Consider the following 20,809-nt stretch of genomic DNA (forward strand, 5'->3'; position numbering starts at 1 on the left):
TCGAGGTGGAGTGGCAACGCAATCGGGGCGTCCACTGACAGTTCCAAGAGCGTGGTGTACCTGTGTTGTTGATGCCACGGCGGGGCCACCAGGATTACTTCCGCTCTGCCCCTGTGGACCTTGAGAAGAACCATGTGCACGAGAGGGAACGGGGGAAAGGCATACAACAGACGGCCACCCCAGGGTAGCAGAAATGTGTCCATGACCTAGCCTGGGCTGTGATTCTGGGAGAAGCAGAACATCGGGCACTTCCTGTTGCTGTGGGTGGCGAACAGATCGACCTGGGGAAACCCCCACCTTTGGAAGATGGAGTGGATGACGTCCAACCCCTTACAGTAGTGGTCGGAAACCACCTGAGGCCTTGAATGATGTTTGACATGACTTGAAATTGTGTCTGTGGCAGAAACGCTCTTGCCTGCACCGAGTCCAGCACTGCCCCGATGAACTCTATTCTCTGGGTTGGTGATAAGGTTCACTTGTTCACATTGAGGAGGATGCCCAATTTCTCAAAAGTGGATCTGACAAACCAGACCTGAGATTCCACCTGCTCCCTGGCGTGCCCCCTGAGCAGCCAGTCGTCGAGGTGGGGCTATATCTGCACCTGTGTCTTGCGAGGGAAGACTGCTACGACTGACCTGCACTTGGTGCTAAACTAACAAAGGAAAACAAACACTAAATAAATAGAGCTCGGGAAACGAGGAGCGCTTTCTGAGCAAGACGCCACAGTTCCAACGACCGTCATTGGCGGCAAGAAGGCACTGAGGCGGCGCCGAGTCGGCAGGGTCATATATAGAGCTCTATGGAGGCGCCACTCCAGGGGGCTCCACAGCCGACTCGACGGGTGCTGCTAGGGAAAAAGTTTCTGACATCCAGGCACGCAGCGCGCGCACACCTAATTGGAATCGATATGAGCAATTACTCGAAGAAGAACATCGCTTGTCCAAAGTTACACAGTGAGTCAGTGGCTGAGTTGGGAAAAGAACCCAGGGACTAGATTTTCTCCATACCGGATATGGGTAACTCTTTGGGGGAAAACTGGGCCCCTGCAAGTACCTTTTTCAAGTCTCTGTAGATCATATTGCCTTTAGCTGGGGGTAGGGAAAAGACATGCACTTGCTAAGAAAAGCACAATGCCAAGGCTTCTTATGATAAAGGCTTTGAATATTGGGGAGCGAGAGGGCCAGTTGCTTCTAGGAATGTATTTTATTACCTGAAAATATGCCTCAGGTTCCTGGTATTTATCAAGCGTGGGAGCTGGATGATCCATGTTCTCATTGCTATTAGAGAGCTGGTAGCTGACTTTGAGAGTAATGCTAGAGAAACAGTCATAATCACACGGCTGTAATAAAACAAAAATAAGAAAAATGTGTAGGCATGACAGGTATATGGGGCTGTTAGAATGTAAAGCAGTGTTTGTACATCAGTGACTCTTTGTATAACTGGCCTATATCCTAACATGTAACTTTCCAAATGCCATTAGACAATAAAGCACAGAGGAGCGAAAAGCCAGAAATGTCTGTTTGCTTCAGTTCTTAAAATCCTTGTTTCTAACAGACATGACGTTTCACTTGAACAATATTCCAATATCCCAGAATTCCAGGCATAGCCTTGGAATTAAATTTTCCTGTTCAGTTACTCAGAGATTCCCTTATTCATCAAGTGCTGCATGCAAGCTGTAGCAGTCAGCTGAAACCTATGCAAAATTATGCTGGAGTCCTGCCTGCTTCCAGTTACTTAATGGAGGAAGAGGGTGGGGGGGAAATATAACACTGAGCACTTGTATAGCACTTTTCATACATAGATCTCCAAGTAATTTAGAAAGGTATGTAAGTGTCGTTAGTTCTCTTTTACAAACTGAGACATGAAATGTTGATCTGATTCAAACCAGATCACACTGGAGTCAGTGGCAGAGCTGGGAATAATCATATGTACCATCCTTTGTCTACACCACACGACCTCCTACATCTCTTAGAGTTACAAGTGCGACACACAGCTCCAAGAAGGAGCTGTTTCCCCTTGGCTGTTTTGTTTAGAACCTGAAAGCAAGTCTAGCTGAAAAAATTAACCTCCATCCCTTCACAATCCATCTGCTGCTTCAAGATAGGTTCATTCTGAGGCAGATTCCATACCTAGCCCTTTCTGTTCTGTTTTTTTTTTTTTTTTTCCTGGAGCATTATGTGGAGAGAGCTCCCAGGAGAGCTACCACAATTGTCTCCTCAAAAGAGATGTGCAATGCAGGGGTGGCATCATTCACTGTGGTAGAAGTGACTCCATCCCAGCTTTGGAGCTAAGCGCCTAAATCACCAACCAGTATGTTGAGCAGCAGCTCAGCACACACAGGTCCATTGGCCTGCTTTTCTTGGCTCAGTGTGGATTTCTGATCCTCAAAATGGGCTCTCTTCTTCTTCATCCTCACATCCAAGTCCACAGTGTAGCGAATGGATAAGTGCCAAATCTCTGGAAGCACAGATTGGGATTTTTGTGAATTCAGAGACACCCTTCATGGGATCAATGAAACTAAAGTCTGTGAACAAAGTGCGATCAGAGCTCTAAATTGTATGGGGAAAAAGTGATGCCCACAAACCATGGGAAATAGATGCACTATTAGGTTTAGGCACGTTGCTACAGGAATCTTAAAGGCTTAGACTCAAAGACACAAGTTGAAGTAGGAATTAAAGGATTAAAGATGCATGAAACAAATTACCAAACGTGCTAAATTGAGCAACGGGATGAAATGGTTACTCACCCCGTGCAGTAACTTCTAGATTTGTCCCCCTATGGGCGTTCCACTCTAGGTGCACTAGTGCCCCTGTGCCTAAGTGGCGCATCCATAGGGCACTACCCAAAGAACTTCTTGCTTTGTGTGTGGCATCAAGCTGCTGCCAAGTGCACCTATCACAGCTGCACCTCTGGGATGTGAGGGATAAGCAGTCACGAAGGATTGGTGGGATAACAAGCAGTACAGCAATTTAGCGCCACATTCTCTACTGGAATAACCAGGTGCAACTTCACCAGCCACAATAGAGCTGCATCTGCTTACGCCAGCAGCGAATTTGGCTCCTTGATTTTTAGCAAGAGAAATTACTTCTCTTCATTAATTGTATATTGGAATGTGGCCCTGAAACATTATACATCTACGGTACAGAACAGCCTCTAGAGTCAGAGTCCCAAATCCTCAAGACAGCCCCAGCCTGCAGCTTATGGTCTCATTATTATTCATATTTCATTACCTTGTGGGGATGCTTCTAAAGGTGAGCTCATATTAAAGCACAGTTCTGCAGTAATGATGCTATTGTTATGGAAAACGAATATTCCCTCCGGGGTGAATCTCATAGTGACATTAAATCTGACAATTGGTCTGGAGCTGGAGGGGAAGAACAGGAACTGATAAGCAAGTAGACAAGATGGACGTAAGTATAATTTCCAGACTGATGCTTTACAGGGGAAACATTCCAGGAGCACCTATCAACAAGGAGCAAGGGTTGTAAACTGGCTCTGTACTATTTCACTTGATATTCTCTGCCTTCTTGAAATCTCAACAGACAAACAGCGCTCGGCCAGACTGGTCTATTTCTAAAATTTCCAGCTTTGGCTGGGAATGTCAAGAATGCAGTGAAATCTCAAAATCCAAAGGAACAGACGATCTGAACCCACCAACACTGTGGGCTAAGAGTTTCAAAACTGGGTTTCCATTTTTGTACCTGTAATTGAATTATAGGTGTAAATCTGGGTACTTGTACCTCTTCCAGGTTTCTAGGGCAACTCACGTAGATATTAGTGCAAATTCTCTAATTTTCATGTGCAGTTCATTTTCCAGGAGCAAAAATGCAGGTGCAAATTAAACCTAATGCCTTGTGAAATGTACCCACCCCCCTTAAGATCATTTAGATGTCTAGGTACTGACTGAAGTTTGTAAGCTATTTACATGTCTAATGGACCTAAACTGCACATGCAGGATTGTGAGCACAAAGATAGGGGCCAATGAAGCCCTATATTACAATTGATTCAAGTTTAGTAACTTGTTTTTTCTGCATTGGAAGTTCAAAGGCAGAAGGTTTCTAACTTAACCTAAAGCCTTTACATAACAGAGAAAGATTTAGGAAACTTTTTTATCAACAGAATAACTAATATATGTCCCAGTGATACTTTAAACAATAATGGAACCACTAAACAACATCTAGGGTACAGGTGCAATCTCTACCTACCGGAGCACAGTTACATTTCCAAACGATCCCACTGATATATCTATGAGACCATCATCAGTGAAGTCAAAACCACCATCAATGGACTGTCCAAAATATTGGAGGCCTGGAGCAACTTCAGCTGCTCTTATCCTCTGTGGGAGGAAAAGATCAACACATTTAAGATGGGATATTTCTCCAGTTAACATGGGACTGCTCTGAGTGACACCCTGTGACATTTTTGACATATCCAGGATAGGGAACTAACCACGTAAGAATGGCCCTACTGGGTCTGACCATGGGTCCATCTAGCCCAGTATCCTGTCTTCCAACAGTGGCCAGTGCCAGGTGCCCCAGAGGGAATGAACAGAGCAGGTCATCATCAAGTGATCCAGCCCCTGTCGCTCAGTCCCACTTTCTGCAACAACAAGGAGTCCGGTGGCACCTTAAAAACTAACAGATTTATTTGGGCATAAGCTTTCGTGGGTAAAAAAAACACTTCTTCAGATGCACTTCCTGCAACGGACAGGCAGACTTGCTAATGGAGGGTGTTTAGTCGGTAGGTGTGGAAGCCACATCCTCAAGTGAGCACTTTAAAATCATACATCCATAGGGTTAGAAGGGACCGCAAAGGAAATCTAGTCTAACCCCCTGACAAGATGCAGGGTTTTGCCAGCCAGCTGAGCTTAAGAAGCAGCTCTGCTGAGTCAAGCCTGCAGAGTCTCCTTCACACAAGTCACCTGGCACACATCTTCACGTTTCTCACCCATGCCTCCAATCTGCACTCACCATCGGTGGAGTATCTTTTGATCCACATACAATGAGATTTTTGAGTACCAGTGATATACTCTGGTGTCTGCAGCATTTTTGGTAAGCAGGGAACTGCAAACCTGAGAATGAGTTGAGTCTGGTGGCTCATGACAATTAGCAAATTCAAGCTGGTTTCAGATTAAAAGAAAAAGCCCCAGTGCTTTATCAAGCAAGCCACTTCTTTTTTCAAGGCTGATTCACTGTTTAATTGGTAATAAGGTGATTTTCCAGAGTAAAAGGAACTGCTCGTGCAAGAAGTGGAAAACCAGGCTGGATAAAAGCATGGGTTAGATTGCCAAAACACCACTGTGATGCAGGAATTATTAACATGCCCATTTTAGAGATGGGTAAATCGAGGCACGGGGCGGCCAGGTGACTTGCTCATAGCTGCACAGAGTGTCAGAAATTAAAATAGAATGCAGGAGTCCTGACTCTGAACCCTCTACCACAAGAACATGCTCTTCCCCCTACCCCACATTTAACCCTCATTGCACATACGATTCACACAGGACTCCTCCCTACCTGAGAAAAGGTGCTCCTGATCCCACTCTTATCACCATTATAGATGTAAATGCTGCCAAAGGTAGAAGAATCCAAAAGTCGATCCTCAAGGGGGGCTCCAACTGCAATGTCCGCATATCCATCCCTACTGATGTCCCCAATGCTGGCCACAGTAAACCCAAACCTTGCAAAAGGAGATGGTGTCTGGACACTTAAGTGTCCCACCCAGGAGAAGTAACCATTCTGAAAAACAGCCAAGAGGTTATTCCTGCTGCTCCTGAAAGCAGGTTTTGTTTTTTGAATGGTAAGGATCGAAGGTGAACAACAAAGCTTTAAACAATAAACTAAAGAATTCCTCTGAAGGTCTGCTATTGGAGTCAATGAGAGCAGGAGCCGGGGTACATCTGCACTCTTACAAATAAAAATAACCAAAACATTGGAAATCAGCTGCTCCTACACTACTCACCAACATCCAAACACTACATATCCACCGTAGGATTTTATACTGCCTCCCATCTCCATAGTATCTGAGTGCCTTCCAAGTAAAAGCAATAGCCAATTCCCCAGGTCTGCAGTCTGCTCTACAGTAGCTGAGAACGTCACATTCCCCAGACTGCTTCATAGAATAAGCCTCAATGTGTGTGGGGGGGTGCATTACTTGGCTTTTGACAGATGTCTTGAACGTGCTGTGAGGCCACCAGCTGCTTTCAGCCACTCTAGAAGTGCCCTACGCAAGTTTCATTAGCTGCTTCTGACGCGGTGCTGAACACGGTTTGTCTGGGTCTACGTTTTCAGTTAAACTGTGTTCAGTTCTGGTTCAGCTAAAACTATCAGCAGCAACAGGTCACCTTCCTAGTGTAGACAAGGCTTAAGTGGTGTCAGCAACGTCATCAGCACTTGCAAGGTATACACAGAACACCAGGGCTCAGTGAGGAAACAAAGGAGGAAGTGATTGTCGAATATTTTGTTTTAAGAAGTAGATGTATTAGTCTAGGCTAATCAATCCCCTGTGTTCTATTACTGATTTGCCAGTTTCAACAATTTTTCTTTTTAAACAAAAGTTTTGCATTCACTCATAAAGTTTGGTTTCAGTTTAGTTTCTCTTTAATAGCTCAGTAGGTACAGCATGTTTTATAACACTGGATTTCAAAGCAGAGATGTAGCATGAACCATCTTCCTGAACTGTATGCTGTGCATCTTGTACACGAACTCAGCAGGTGGGCATGCCCACTGATCTACTTTTGGGGAACTCCCCTGGAAGCCGTTCCAACAGCAGTTGACATGTACATTAATTTAAAACAATCATCATAAGGAATGCTGTTTCACAGAGTGGTTATGGGGGATGGAAAAAAATGGCTACAAAATCATCAAAATAGAAAGATGCTTCATTCTATGGGACAGGGTCCGTAACAACAGGTGGGATGGGAGATGGAAACAATTTCACAAACTTCTATTTCTCATCATGCTGTGTAATAAATCTACACCAGGCCACAAAGATATCGCCATTTCTATTACAGAGTTTCTCTTTCACAGTCCAGTAAATGAGACAGGACTGATCATTCTGTGGTCTTCTGATACAACAAGACAGTCCACGAGTTATGCATGGGCACCAAATGGATATAATTGAGAGACTATACAGGGAAAGCACCAAGGATAAGGGTTTTATTTGTCATCACTAGCATGTGGTAACAGAAGTATTTCAAGGAACTGGTGGGAAAGCTCCCACCAAGTCAGAACTGCTGAAGCCAGTGTCTTTACCTGAAGCCGATACACATAAACTCTTCCTTCTTCCCCATAGATGTGATAAAGCGGGGCTCCCACAAGAAGGTAGTCTGTCTCCCCATCCTGGTTCACGTCCACAGAGCAGAGTTCAGAGCCAAAATAAGACCCAACCTGCGCCCCAGAAAGAGAGTCAGGTTTTACACTGGAATTCTCAACAAAAAATAACTTCATAATAATAGCCTTCTCTGGTGCCCTTTGCACCTGTTAGGGTGCTTTACAGAACTACAAATTTCTGCATAGTCATCTGTCCCTCTGTCTACATATGGATCATTTCATGACTCCTATTATCACAATGCAGCCATCTTTGAGGAGGGCCCCAGTAACCGGAGTAACAGCACCAGTATCACTATCCAACAATTTCACAACGGGCGGTGGAGGATACCTTTTCCAGTCGGAGTGACTGGATTTGTTTTTTTGAGGGGTCAGGTATCAGAATGCAATGATAGTCTAACCCCATTTATCTGAACCTCTTTCAAACCTCTCTCTTACCCAAACTGGGCTTACATCCTTTCCCCAGTCGTTTCCCTCAGCTATCTACAACACCAGTTGTCTGAATTTTTCTAACATCCCCAAAACTTGATGGATGATCTGCCTCTAGAAGAATGCAGGGGAAGTTCTGATTAGAGGAAGCACATGCTGAAAAATGGTCTGTAATGGCTGCATTGCAATAAAGACATGTGGAGTCCATCTATTTCCACCGTACTTAGTGCTTTGTCAACCCACTTGATTGGCAAAGACTGAGCAAAGCATGGGTACCTGATCTCCTTGTAGGATTTGCTTTGAGCCATCTTTCTTAAACACCAGCACTTTCCCTGTCATGCTGTGCTTTGGAGCTCCAGCAACATACCAGGCACCGTCTTGTGCATTCACCACAGCCACGCTGTACCCTGTGCATTTAGACAATGAGCAGAAATGACACATGATCGATACAATGCTTTATCACTGAGCCAAAAAGCCAATGACACAAACTTTGGATCTGGGGTTTTAGCTTGGCCCATCACAGGTAATGAAATTCAAATCTAGATCTGGAGCAGGAACCAAAAATCCACAAAGTTTGAGGCTGTGGTGGTCCATGGTTTTGGTCTGATACCATCTCACTTAAAAGACTGATTAGGAAATAACAGGAGATGGTAACTTGTCTGAGAGAAAAAGCCAACAAAGCTCATAAGTCATCCCTTTTAACAGCTTGTGATGCCTGGTCTCTTGATTGAATTTGAAGCCGCAGTGCCCCAACGGGCAACAACAACTGTAGCACCAGCGTGTAAATGGCTCTGCAGTAGCAACACTCAACAAAAGTTTGAACACATCCCTAGCATTTAATCACAGATCCTGAATGGTTATCTGAAATATACACGTTGGTCCTGGCTTTAATTGCCTTTGGAGGCTGACAGGTTAAAAAGCCATCGTGAAGGTGAAGGAAGCAATACTCCCTGTGGGATGCAGAAAAAGAAAGTTCATGGGGTTTATGTGACAGGGAGAAGATAGGACAAGCATTATTGTGCGGGTATATAAGACACACAGTCCAGGGCACCTAAAACTAAATGGAGAGATTTTTGAAGCTAAGTCAAATATCAGGAGGTACAGGACTCATGATGCTATAAAGAACTTGTGTTAATAAGCAAAAATTTTACACCATTCCAGGCCAAGATTTGTAATGATTCAGGAGCTGTTTGCTCTCCAGTATCTGCTGCACATGAAATATTTAACCATAGGCTCCAAAAAAATTCCAATCATTCTGAGAGTCGTTATACAGTAAACATATGCATACTAACAAGATGCAAACGATGCCATGGTGTATAATGATGTATGAGTGATAATGACCACTATGCTGCTGGGTAAGAGGGAAAGTGCTTCCCCCAGAGTCCCATTCCCAGCTGCAGGAAATAAAGACCCAGCCAGTTCTTGTGAGATTTGCTGTTCTTTGGGTTAATGCTTTCAACGCTGGCACATTGTCCACTAAACACCATCCACACATTGGTATATTTGGCCTGAACCTCCTCCCATTAACTATACTGGGAGCAGGATTGGAGCCACCACCTAATCAGATTGTCCCTGGGGTAGCAGGGGGTGCTATTTACCTAGGTAGCCGCATTTTGCTTCTTTTGCTTCTTTAGATTCGTTCAGGAAAGTGGCCGCCTTGGTTACCCAATCGTACAGCAGAACTCCACCGGACCAGTCATAGGCCCCCACAGTTCCAACCAGTATGTGCTGCTGCAGAGTTCACATAGGGAAAGATAGAAGAGAGGAATGAATGATACTCGTTTGCCTCTCTCTCGCACCTTGTGCCCAAGGATCTCAAAGCACTTTAGCAAATATCAGTGTTTTCAGCCCCACCGCTACCCCAGGAGCTAAACTGGCACTTCTATCCCCATTCCAGAGAGGGGAAATCTGAGGCACACAGAGGTGAGGCAATCTACCCTATGATCAGATAAAAACCAGCAGTGTGGGAAACAGAATCTAGATCCCTGCCCTGACTCCGAGGTGTCTGCATGAAATAGAGTTAATTTTGGTAACGATTCAGCAGTTACTATCAAGTAAGAGCTGATATGTGCATTAGACACTGAAATCAGATATACCAGCTAGCGAGCATATACAAGTGAAATCTTTATATAATCAAGGGGTACTAGTGAAACAGGCTCCTGTGCGCAACGTGGATTTGACTCTTTTGGTTCTCAAACTGTAGCGTGTGTCATTACGTAGGAAATACAGAGAATCAATTCTTTCAAGCCTCCCAAACACAAAATAAACAGCACCACGCGCTCATCTACCAGAGTGAGATTGCAGCAGGCACTTGCCTTGTCCACGATCTGTGCGCTGAAACCAGTTTGCGCCAGCTCATATTCTATAATATCGCCTGCCGTGCCTGAGAATCAGAAGAGGACCTAGTGAGTCATTTTCTCATTATTACTCAGACAGGATGACAAGGTACAGAGGTTTGCCCTCACCTTCTATCGCAATGATTTTCTGCTGCAGGGTTGAAAGGAGCCCATCTAAAGCTGAATAGTTGGTCACCCGGAATAAATGACTTTCATCTGGATCAGAGGCAATCAGCTTCAACTCATTTAGGGCCTTGGGCTTGTTAAATGCTTCTCCCACCTGTGACAGAGACCAAGATCAATGAAGAAGAGCAGCACTTTGATCGAAAAATGGTGACTTTACCTAACTGCATCTGTTTGGGAGTTATAAAACCCCGGCAATCTGCACTGGGGCTCAGTCCAGTGAGCGTCCTGAGGGATCACAGCAGCTGCAATTTCGACTGACATCAATAAGTTGGATGTTCTCAATGCCTCCTAGGATCAGGCCTTTAGGAAACAATTCCACATAACAGGCTAATGTCATATCTGCTGAAAAGTAGATTCTAGCTGCAGAGAAGGGGCAAATTTAAAAGCTAAAGCTTCTCCATACAACTCTCTGCTAAAGAATTACTAGTCTGAATTTGTTTAGAAACCAGACTGTCCATTAGTTTACTCTTGCTAACGGAATTAATGTGTCCTGATTTCTGGTGTCTCGGTCTTGTAAAAATTCCATAATAAACCTTCTATCTCCTCCCTATCACGCAAACTCCAAACTTTCTGCTCCTGAAACCCATGTACAGAATAAAACTTCCTTCACCTATATATAATGCCTTTTGAACCTGTCTTTCTCCAGAGGTAATTACCAGCTAGAACCAAGGTGCTTTTGTTTCAGATAACTGATGCCAGTGGCCCAGTTACCAGTCCCTGGGGAGCTGCTATGGATAATAAGAATATTGAACAAAGTTGAGCTCCAATTGCTACATTTTGTTCCTTTGAAGATGAAAATACAGTCAATTCAAAATTTAAAAAATAGTTCATTTCCATGAAAGCCTCTTTTTATTAAGCTTGGTACTGAAGGGGAAATATTCTGCCAAGTTTAAAGTCACTTTTTGCTTGAATAAGATATATTTTTGTAGACAGTGAAGATGCAAAATGCCTCAAAGCTGTCCCCACCTCTCTAAGGACCAAGCAGCAGCATTGACTGGTAAAGCTGATTGTGATGAACTAAGAAAGAATTAATATTTCCATTTGTTTCTTTCCATGAGAGTTGTGTGGCTAAATTCCCCCCACTCAGCTGTGAAAACCATAGATTTTCAGGCAAGATTTTAAAAACTTTTATCTATTCATTGTGATTTATGGCCTTCCAACATCCTGTGGAATCATGATGTACCATTCCCATCTTTCAATGCCATGACTGAAGACAGCGTCTGGACTTAGAATCATAGAATATCAGGGTTAGAAGGGACCTCAGGAGGTCATCTAGTCCAACCCCCTCCTCAAAGCAGGACCAATCTGCTGACAGATTTTTGCCCCAGATTCCTAAATGGCCTCCTCAAGGATTGAACTCACAACCCTGGGTTTAGCAGGCCAATGCTCAAACCACTGAGCTATCCCTCCCCCCCTTGTCTTACCTTAGTGTGTTTTTTAAAATATATACTGAATGGATCCCACTGGCTTTATAGTTTACATTAAACTTTGCAATATGAACACAGTGCAGTGGGCCCCTGGAGGAGAGATTTAAATGTTGAGATGGAAGATGCCTGACACAGGGCAAGCAAACCAAAATGGTCGCATGTGAGAGCAGGTGGGCAGGAAGCGGAAGCACCAAAGATGACTGGGCAGAGCAGACAGCAGAGCACAGCAGAGGTGTAGGAGTCAACGAGGGTGGGGTACAAGTGAGGATGGAAGTTGCGTAGGCCTTAATGGTGAGGTAGAGAAACTTAGCTGTGCCATGGAAAGAGAGCGGAACGAGTGAAGACATCTGAGAAAAGGGTGGTGTGAGTGCTGGGAGAGGAAGTCTACAAGAGACTTGAAACTGCAGTACTCCACGGAGTTGGGTTGGATTTTATTTACCTGTTGATCATATTATTAACTCAATGAGGTAGTTTTACTTTCCATTTATTCATTTTTATACATGCTCCTCATTTCCATCACTTACCAAGTTGCCATGCGGGTCAGTTTTTTTCTTTCTCTCCCCCTTGTTGTTCTCTAATGAGGGATATCAGCTACGTTCAGGGGGACAGATTAGAACAAGAGTCTTTGGATATTCCGAACTTACCCCAATGGCATAACGGTCAATTCTTGCCATTTTGGGTGAATTTATCACTGTTGTTAAATTCATTGGATCCTGGAATATTTCCCCATCTGTCAGCACAACCATGATTTTAGCAGCATTTTTCTGGGACCCCTGGCTCTCAATGAAGATAGAATCCCTGTTAAAATTGTCATACACAGGATGAGTTTCTGGGAGCAGAGGGATGAGCCAACAGATCTATTGAATTCCTATGAATTTATGGCTAATAATTGTATCAAGGCGCAGAGAAGGGACTTAATTCCTCAGGACTTTTCCTTTCACATTCACATAACTCAACAATGACCAGATTTCCCCCCCCCCACCCCCCATAGTGAATTTAGTGCTGAGGATAATTGCCAAGTCAACAGCTCTGGAGACAGAAAGTATCTCTGGTTAGTCCAGACTCTCAGATCCCTATTCCACCCATTCCAGTGAAGGTAGCGGTATTGGAAACTACATCGCCCCCTTTGCCCAGCCTCCTTCCCCCCCACACCATACATGCTAATATGATTGACAGAGGAGATGGCACTCCCCATGTTTACTCAGTTCTTGCCCTCTGTGTTGAAGCTGCGAGAAGGGAGTCAGTTTATTCCAGCTGGGTTGGTGGCTCTTGGGATGGGGACGTGTATCCCAGTAGGGACTGGACAGAGACCAATATCTCAGTTCACAAAAGCCTCTTAGCAGCCACCGCTGCTTTCACACATGGTAAAGGCTTTCACAGTCACCACCAACCTGGGCTGGATTTGGTCCTTCAGCCTAGAGGTTAAAAGCTCCATATACCATTCCCAGGGCTTTCCACTGAGAACATGTACCAGCTTGATTAACTGTACCCTGATTAGCTCAAATCCTGGTTCCATTCTTCAGGTTTGTATTGTGCATCTCCAGATGCTTTCCAGGTTTTCTTTTCATTGCCTTCCTGGTGCCCCAAGGCCAGGGATTAGGCTCTCACATTGTCTACTGGCCTTTAGCAGGCCAGATGACATCCTCTAAAATAGGAAGAGCAAGCCAGCAGCATAGGCCGAGGGAAGACAAATCTCCTAGTCTATTGGTCTGACTCCTCTGGCTTCCCAGTCCCCCAAGTATCTGCAGCCTTTGGATAACCAGAGTCACTGAGGCAGCCCCATCATCACTGGTAGAGTCAGAAAGTGCTATAAAATGTATCGTACGTTCAGTGTTCTGGCGAGGAAGGAGTGCCTCACGCTGCTCAATAGGGACCCTTCTGGCCAGTTAAGGAGATGTGACCAGATCTGGGCCCCAAATGTTCACGCATCTATTCAAAAAGTGCCCCAGCAATACAGTATCACCATTTCTTCTGTTGTTACTTACAGCACGTGTTGGATGGCAGATGCTGTTCTGGTCACCGAAGACAACTGGGTGATGTTCTGAACCTTCTGGAGGGTAGCGTTAGCGTTCCAACTGTCCCGCAGGTTAAACTCAGTTCTGATTTCAAATCCATACTGCACCAGGGCAAAATCACACTGGAAAGAAGCGTCAGATAAGAGTCCAATATTGATAGCTGATCCAGAGAACTGGGGCTCTCAGAAACAACCAGTAAAGAAATTCCCAATGAAGAGAACGGCATTAATGGGAAAAGACAAATTCATACTGGAGATAAGGCACAATTTTGACAGTGGAACAAATTACCAAGGGTTGTGGTAGATTCTCCATCACTGGCAATTTTTAAATCAGGATGGGATGTTTTTCTAAAAGCTCTGCTCTAGTTCAAACAGGAATTAATTCAGATATGTCCTATGCCCTATGTTCTACAGGAGATCAGAGCAGCTGGTCAAAATGGTTTATCTGGCCTTACAGTCTATTATGAATCTATAAAGGAGGGCCAGAAAGTAAAATCTTTTCCGGCAGAAATTGCACCTATATACTAAAGAGATGAACACAGAGAAGAAAAGAAAAGTTATGTTAGTTCAGAAAAATTAGAGCCACCATCAGATTCATATTTTGTTCTGTATTTAGTGATCAGAGAGAGGAGAGCTTTAGACAAGGACTGGAGGGTTTGGTTTTTTTTAGTTCTTTTGTTTTCATCTTGCTTTTTTGCCATACATTCCAGGCTGCAGAGGGAATTATCTGGGACCATCCTGAATCACCAGCACCACTCCTTGCTGCACTGTGGCTTTCCTTTGGAGCTCTCCCCTCAAAGGACTGACCTGGCCTGCCGCTGATGAGATCACTGCACAAGGTAAAGCTCTTCCAGGCTATGTTTGTACAGCACCGAGCACAAGGGGGCCTTTGCCTCCAGGAGCTACCACAACACAAATAATAAATGCAAAAGGTGTTATGCAGTAAGGGGCTAATGGCTGCCAGCAGGGGACTCTTGGATACAAAGACATTCACAGATTGGGTTAGAACCAAAGGCTGTGCCAAGCTCTCTTTCAGGCTCAACAGAAAGAGCAATTAAGTCCTTTTTGTACAATAAAACAGCTGGAGACAATGGGGGGTGGCTGCCCAAGGCAACAGGCTGCATGGCAAGCCAGAGCTAAACCAGATAGTTCAACAGGGGTTTCCCTGGGTACAAAGACAGGGGCTAGGATATCGGTTGCAGGACATGGGTATTGTAAGCAGGAAGCCAGGAGAAGCAGTTGTGAGCCTGATCCTGTGAGGAAGCAGAGGGACAGAGATTCTTGGGCACAAAGTTCGCTGAGGACTTGGGGACTTCTGAGCCAGGAAACGGCCTACTGCTGTTTGTTCCTACTGTGTTCAGGGAAGCAAGACTGTGTGTGCATTTTGTGTAAATAAGGTTGATCACACCAAGAACACACCTAAATTGTATCACTGATTTCATATCCTAACAGAAACAGAAACAACCCTGCAATGCCCCGAACTTTAGCTAGTCACTCGGCTAATAAAGTGCAGTGGCTGCCGTATTTGCAGACCAATACGTGAAGAAGAGAGTACCTCAAAGCACTTCTCATAGAACGCTTTCATCATGTTGTAGATGAAAGCCTTGGCTCTTTCAAAATCCTTAGGATCGATGCTCCCTGATCCATCCAGAACAATGGCGATCTCTGTCCCTGAGTCTGCTGGGACACGAAAAGCATGATTTAGAAGGAGGTGGTCAGGAGCTCAGAGGTCTTGACTAGGACCACCGTTATTCCAGCATTGCGAGAAATGCGTCTCAATCGCCAGCTAACGGGCGTGAAACTGCAAAGTTGCAATTGCAGTGTCAGCATCCAGAGTGCAGCTGTCCTCAGCAACACATTGATGCTAGTCAATGCTAGTCATTGATCTCCAACAGCACAATCCCTTGACAAGGTATTTCATCGCTTACATGAGTCATCGTCATCATCCTCCAGGATGTTGTTATTGTTGCAGTTATGGTTTTCATAGCCAGATCCTGCCTCTGGAAGATATGCCGCTAGAAACAAGAAATGAAGAGGGGGGGGGAGAAAAGAAATAAAAAGTGAAAATATGCTTTGCAGCAGTGCCCTGGGCCAGGACTCCATGATGAACCAGTCCCAGAGCTTCACACGTTCAGCATCCTTTCAGCCCATAACGGGTCAGACTAAAGCACGGGCTTAAGAGAAGGGTATAGTAGCTACACTGCAATTGGGAAGTGCGGCTGCAGCATGGATAGGCGTCCCCAAGACAGCTTTGTTTGAGCTAGCTCGCTAAATAGAGCGCTGAAGGCGCAGCAGCATGGGCGAGCTGCCAAAGGACATACCCAGGGACCTGGAAGGGATTGTACTTGGGCGGTCACCCTGTGCTGTCGCACCTCTACCGGTACTTTTACCGAGCTAGCTTGGATGCCCCTCCCAACTGCAGTGTAGAGATATCCTAGGTGTGAAACCCTGGCCTCGTTGAAATCAATGCGCGTTTTACCATTGACTTCAGTGGGAGGAGGATTTCACCATAGGACGGAAATGGAATTCTGAGCTGTTCAGCCGCTACATGGCGCCAGATGTAACTTACCTTACGCTCACAGCAAACGTTCTCGGCAGCACATTAAAGGATCTTATGGAAGACACGTCTCTGAGAAGGAGGGTCGGTAGTAACCCTGCAACCTACTGTGTACACCTTGTACATGACAAGAACTCAGAGCAGAACAGCATTCAATGGAAGCAATCTGCCCAGCCCGTGACTGAGAGCAGAGGCACCTCGTCACAGAGCACTGGATCTTGGGTGCACGTGTGCATCTCAGAGAACCTACTACATCCCTCGAGCCCCTTAAAACTGGGAGTTGTAATTGCAGGTCACTCGGGGCAAAGTATAAAAGCAAGGGGCGGCTGGATCAAATGGGGAAGGGTCTGTCTTCTCCCCTCCAGGCTGGCTCAAGCAAGGGAAGCCTCTGGGGAATTATTACCCAGGGAATTTCAGCTGATTTGATATTTGTTTTGTTTTTGTGATGCTTTGGCAGATAACGAACAAGGTCTTTAACGGTCTGAGGGTTGGAGCTTTATTTACATTTATTTACAAAACCACAGCACTCCTCATTGTGCAGGCTACAGAGAACGGGAGCGTTTGTTAGTGGCAGGACACTGCTGCCTTTTACCTGAGGTACCCAAAATATTTCTCTCCAGCACCGACAGGAAGCCATCCAAGGCTTCATAGTCAGGCAGCTTGAACAAGTAATCTTCATCGGGGTCCGAGGCGATAAGCTGCAGCTCTTTCAGGGCCCTTTGCTTGCTGAAGACATCGCCGATCTACGGAGAAGAAGCCAACCCCTAGGCTACTGCAGGGAAGTGGAGCAGTTTTCACAGAGAGACACAAAACAAACAAATGCCCAAGAGATCCAAAAACACTCAGGGCAACAACAGAGTGAGGTGTTTGCAGCCAGGAGCCTGGATTCCAGAGGGAATCCTCATTCTGAATGATTCATCTGCAAGGAAAGAGCTAATCCGAGCCATCCTTATACCAAGAGGCAAGGGAGTAATCCAGTTTCACAGACCACTTCCAACTTAGGCCCTAAACCAATGCAAACCCTTCTGCTCAAGAATTCACCTGAGCTCACTGGGTCAGCAGACTTTATTCTACACCACTGTGAAGTTCTGCTCAGAGTGTAACCAGACTGAACAGCAGATGGGACCATAACAATAAATTAGCTAATTCACTGATCATCATCACCACCTCCTTACATAAAAAAAGGTTTTTCTCCCAGAGGATCACAAGAATTTAGTCACACACCCCTGAAGTGTGAAGGTAGGGAAAGTTTTGCTCTTCCCTTGCTCTTGTGAGAAGTGCCATGTGGACTCCAGGAAATCTCACAGAGCAGACAGCACCTCAGGTTTTAGGATCTCATTCATACACAATAAACTCTATGGCACCAAGAAGAATGGAAGGCTGGCTGGGTATTTCAGACTGGATGCTTAGGCCACCCCAGATTTCTTCTCCACTCACCCTCTCCTTATTCCCCAGCTCACTACCAAAGTTTCTGAGTACACGCATCAGCGGAGGAATGTCACTCTAAACAGGTAGCCCTTACAGACATGGTTATCTGCGGAAGTTGCTGCTCCCAGGAGGCCTTTCCACTTCCCCATCTAATTGCTTTCCGCCTTTGAACTGAGCTATAGCAAAGGAGTTGGCCTCGCGCGTCACTTCACACCTACCCCCAGGGCGTAACGTTCGATCGTGGCCATTTTCAGGGAGCTCATCACATCCGTTAAGTTCAGTGGGTCCAAAAAGATCTCCCCATCGGTCATGACAAGGATCATCCTGTGAGCGTCCTTGACCGAACCGCAGCTTTCATTGAAGATCTCATCTCTGCAGAAACGCAAACCCAGATGTGTTTTATGGAACACGTAACATGTGCACAGCTGTATGTCTGTCAAGGTCATCAATGGGCTGATGGTGGCTCCCTGAAAATCCAGCATGTGAGAAAGTTCCCGCTGAACTAACACATGTGGAGGACATGAAGTCATTAGCAGATGGGTTTCTGCTGTTCTCCAGGGTAATAACGCTTAGCTCTTAAACAGCACTTCTCATCAAATGATCTTAGAGCGCATTACAAAGCAGGTCAGTATCATTATAACCGAGGGATGGAGAAGGGACATGCCTTGCCCGAGGTCACCCATCAGAACAGTGGCAGAGCCAGGAGCAGAACCCAAGTCTCCTGAGTCCTAGTCCTGTAGTCTATCCACTACGCCTCACTCTTCCCTACCCCCCCACTAGGCCAAGGGGAACTGGGAATCTGAAGGCAGGTTCTAATGTTCGTAAGGCAGCTGGGAGGGAACCCCAGCTCTGCCCTTTAACAACCCCCCTGATGGAGGATACCTGGAACAGACCTGATGGGACTCCAGGGGGAGCCACATCCAGACCCCCTCTGCCAGTGGGACCTTTGGGCCAGGGATGCATTCTGAATGGAGGAAAGGGAGAGGCTCCAGGCTGGGAGAAGAAGACACAAGGGGGGATCAGAGGGTGTTTGCGGGGAGCAATTTAAGGCGAGATGTGCCAAGAGTATGAGTTCTCGAGGGTGTGTAACTCACAGCACGTGCTGCAGGGCAGATGCAGTCTTGGTCACAGAGCCCAGCTGTGTTATGTTATGGACCTTGGAGAGAGCACTGGGCTTGTTGCTGCTTTCCTGCAGGTCAAATTCAGTTCGGATCTCTGCTCCATACTGTACCACAGCAAACGTAACCTGGAAAGGCAGAATTGGTTAGGTCAGGCAAGAGCCAAGGCAGCGATCCCCAGACCCCGTTCTCCAAGTGCCATGCTTAGCATTAAGTACAGTGGATGGGAAGTATCTCCTCAGCTATTCTTGACTCTACATGGAGCACACAGTAGCTAGCATATGGATCCATTTCCCTCCCAGTTTTATCCCTCTGCTTTCATCACACCCTGTATTCTGGCAGCCCCTGCTGGGACAGCTCTGCAGGTAGGAGAACAGGGGGCAGCTTCCTTTGACTCGAGAAAAGTGCTGCTGCCATTTTATCCATCTGAACTTCTAATCTGGCCCAATCTTTCGTGGCCCTGTAGGTCAGCCTCTCGACATTCCCAAGTACCAGGTTCACTGTAATTTAATTGAATGACTGAGAAGTCTTTCTTTCTCTTGTAGTTTATTTTCCTCAGTTGTGTTTCAAAGTACCGTGGGAGTTTTGCGTGATACGATGTCTAAAGTACCTAGACTAACCCACAAGCAAGAATGAAACCCCACCCCCATGCTGATCTAGTCGCTCCTCCAACCAGTCTCCACACTCCAATTCTCCTTGTCTCTGTGTGATTTCACTCTTGCACTAAACCCCTCAGGAGAGACAGATTGATACAGAACCTCTGGATATTTCAAAATCCATCGTGTTAAAATGTAGTTATAAACTTTTAGTTTGCCCTTTAATTAGCACCATGCATCTGAGGATCTGAGAGCACTTTAACAACGAGCAGTCAATCAGCACAACAACTCTGCAAGGTACAAAGCCAGAGCAAAATGCAAACTGCACTGCTTCAGCATAGTTGTTCCACAATCAAATCGAAACACGAGTAGGAGGGAGGGCAAGAAACACAGATTCCATTAGCATAATTTCTCATTGGACTTAAAGAGTGCTCAGACAGCATGGAGGTAAGCATAGTATAGAAGGAATCACCCCATTTTACAGAAGGGGACACTGAGGCACAGATGGTTAGTGAACTGCTCAAACACTAAGTCAGGGGAAGAGTTGAGGCTGGAATCCAGATCTCCTGACTCCCAGCCTTGTGCATAACCCAGAAGAATTTCCAGTATCACTGGGAAATCACAGCCTATTCTGTCTATTGAAACATGACAAGACTCTGAGACGCCTGCCCACGTCAGGAGGGGAGCAGAGCACACACCTCTGGGCATTTCCTCCAGAATGACGTCATCATGTTGAAGATGAAACCCTTGGCTCTTTCAAAATCCTCAGGCTCGATGCTTCCTGATCCATCCAGAACAATAGCGATCTCTGTCCCTGAGTCTGCTAGGAGAGTTAAAAGTAGACATTTGAAAGGACAACAAGACAGGGCAGCATTAGCAAGAGGTCAGGAACCCCGAGGACAAACCTTCCCCAGTTTCGCAAATTGGGAACCACATAATTAGCAGTAATGAAGAAGGGGAGAGGAACAGGAATTATTTCCCCAAAATCCTATGCAACACCAGGGGCTCTGGAACCTGTGTCCAAAATGGCTGCATTTTCGCTGAGCTTCTGTTGACGCGTCTCCCCGGTCTGCAGCTTCATCAGTACTAGAAATGATGGGAGCACCATTCTGGTGTAGCCGCCGATTTTACCAGCGTGTCATCCAGCCACACTCAGAGTAGATCTAGTTGATATCGTATTGTGGTTTACACTTGGGAACTCCACCAGTGCTACACCAATACTGAGAGACTTCCAGGAAAAGCTCGGTTACTAAATTACTACTATGAAACACACATCGCCACAAATCAGCCTTGATCTGCCACCTTTTGAGTATCATCCCTTTTCCTACCCAGCTCACTCTCAATAGTGGGTTGAAAGTTATTCAGCTCCCATCTAACACACCTCTCCACCCTG

The 20,809-nt window shown here is 45.6% G+C and overlaps 1 protein-coding gene across 1 annotated transcript in view; it reads right to left on the bottom strand.

Moving 5' to 3' along the window:
* The window catches only part of ITGAE (integrin subunit alpha E), a 58,789-nt gene that overhangs the window by 23,059 nt on the left and 14,921 nt on the right, over positions 1 to 20,809 (bottom strand). The window contains exons 6-23 of the mRNA XM_029912532.1: positions 20,115 to 20,239; positions 18,797 to 18,948; positions 17,921 to 18,074; positions 16,867 to 17,017; positions 15,646 to 15,732; positions 15,273 to 15,394; positions 13,689 to 13,840; positions 12,348 to 12,501; positions 10,220 to 10,370; positions 10,070 to 10,137; positions 9,353 to 9,485; positions 8,031 to 8,161; positions 7,251 to 7,385; positions 5,514 to 5,735; positions 4,206 to 4,336; positions 3,231 to 3,364; positions 2,309 to 2,457; positions 1,211 to 1,339 (exon numbers count right to left, since the gene is read on the bottom strand). Of these exons, the coding sequence (XP_029768392.1) occupies positions 1,211 to 1,339; positions 2,309 to 2,457; positions 3,231 to 3,364; positions 4,206 to 4,336; positions 5,514 to 5,735; positions 7,251 to 7,385; positions 8,031 to 8,161; positions 9,353 to 9,485; positions 10,070 to 10,137; positions 10,220 to 10,370; positions 12,348 to 12,501; positions 13,689 to 13,840; positions 15,273 to 15,394; positions 15,646 to 15,732; positions 16,867 to 17,017; positions 17,921 to 18,074; positions 18,797 to 18,948; positions 20,115 to 20,239 (2,480 nt within the window). The remainder of the gene's footprint in view (positions 1 to 1,210; positions 1,340 to 2,308; positions 2,458 to 3,230; positions 3,365 to 4,205; positions 4,337 to 5,513; positions 5,736 to 7,250; positions 7,386 to 8,030; positions 8,162 to 9,352; positions 9,486 to 10,069; positions 10,138 to 10,219; positions 10,371 to 12,347; positions 12,502 to 13,688; positions 13,841 to 15,272; positions 15,395 to 15,645; positions 15,733 to 16,866; positions 17,018 to 17,920; positions 18,075 to 18,796; positions 18,949 to 20,114; positions 20,240 to 20,809) is intronic.

This window comes from Terrapene carolina, unplaced genomic scaffold, assembly GCF_002925995.2.
Source record: "Terrapene carolina triunguis isolate 2854851 unplaced genomic scaffold, T_m_triunguis-2.0 Scaffold231, whole genome shotgun sequence".
Taxonomy (NCBI): domain Eukaryota; kingdom Metazoa; phylum Chordata; order Testudines; family Emydidae; genus Terrapene; species Terrapene triunguis.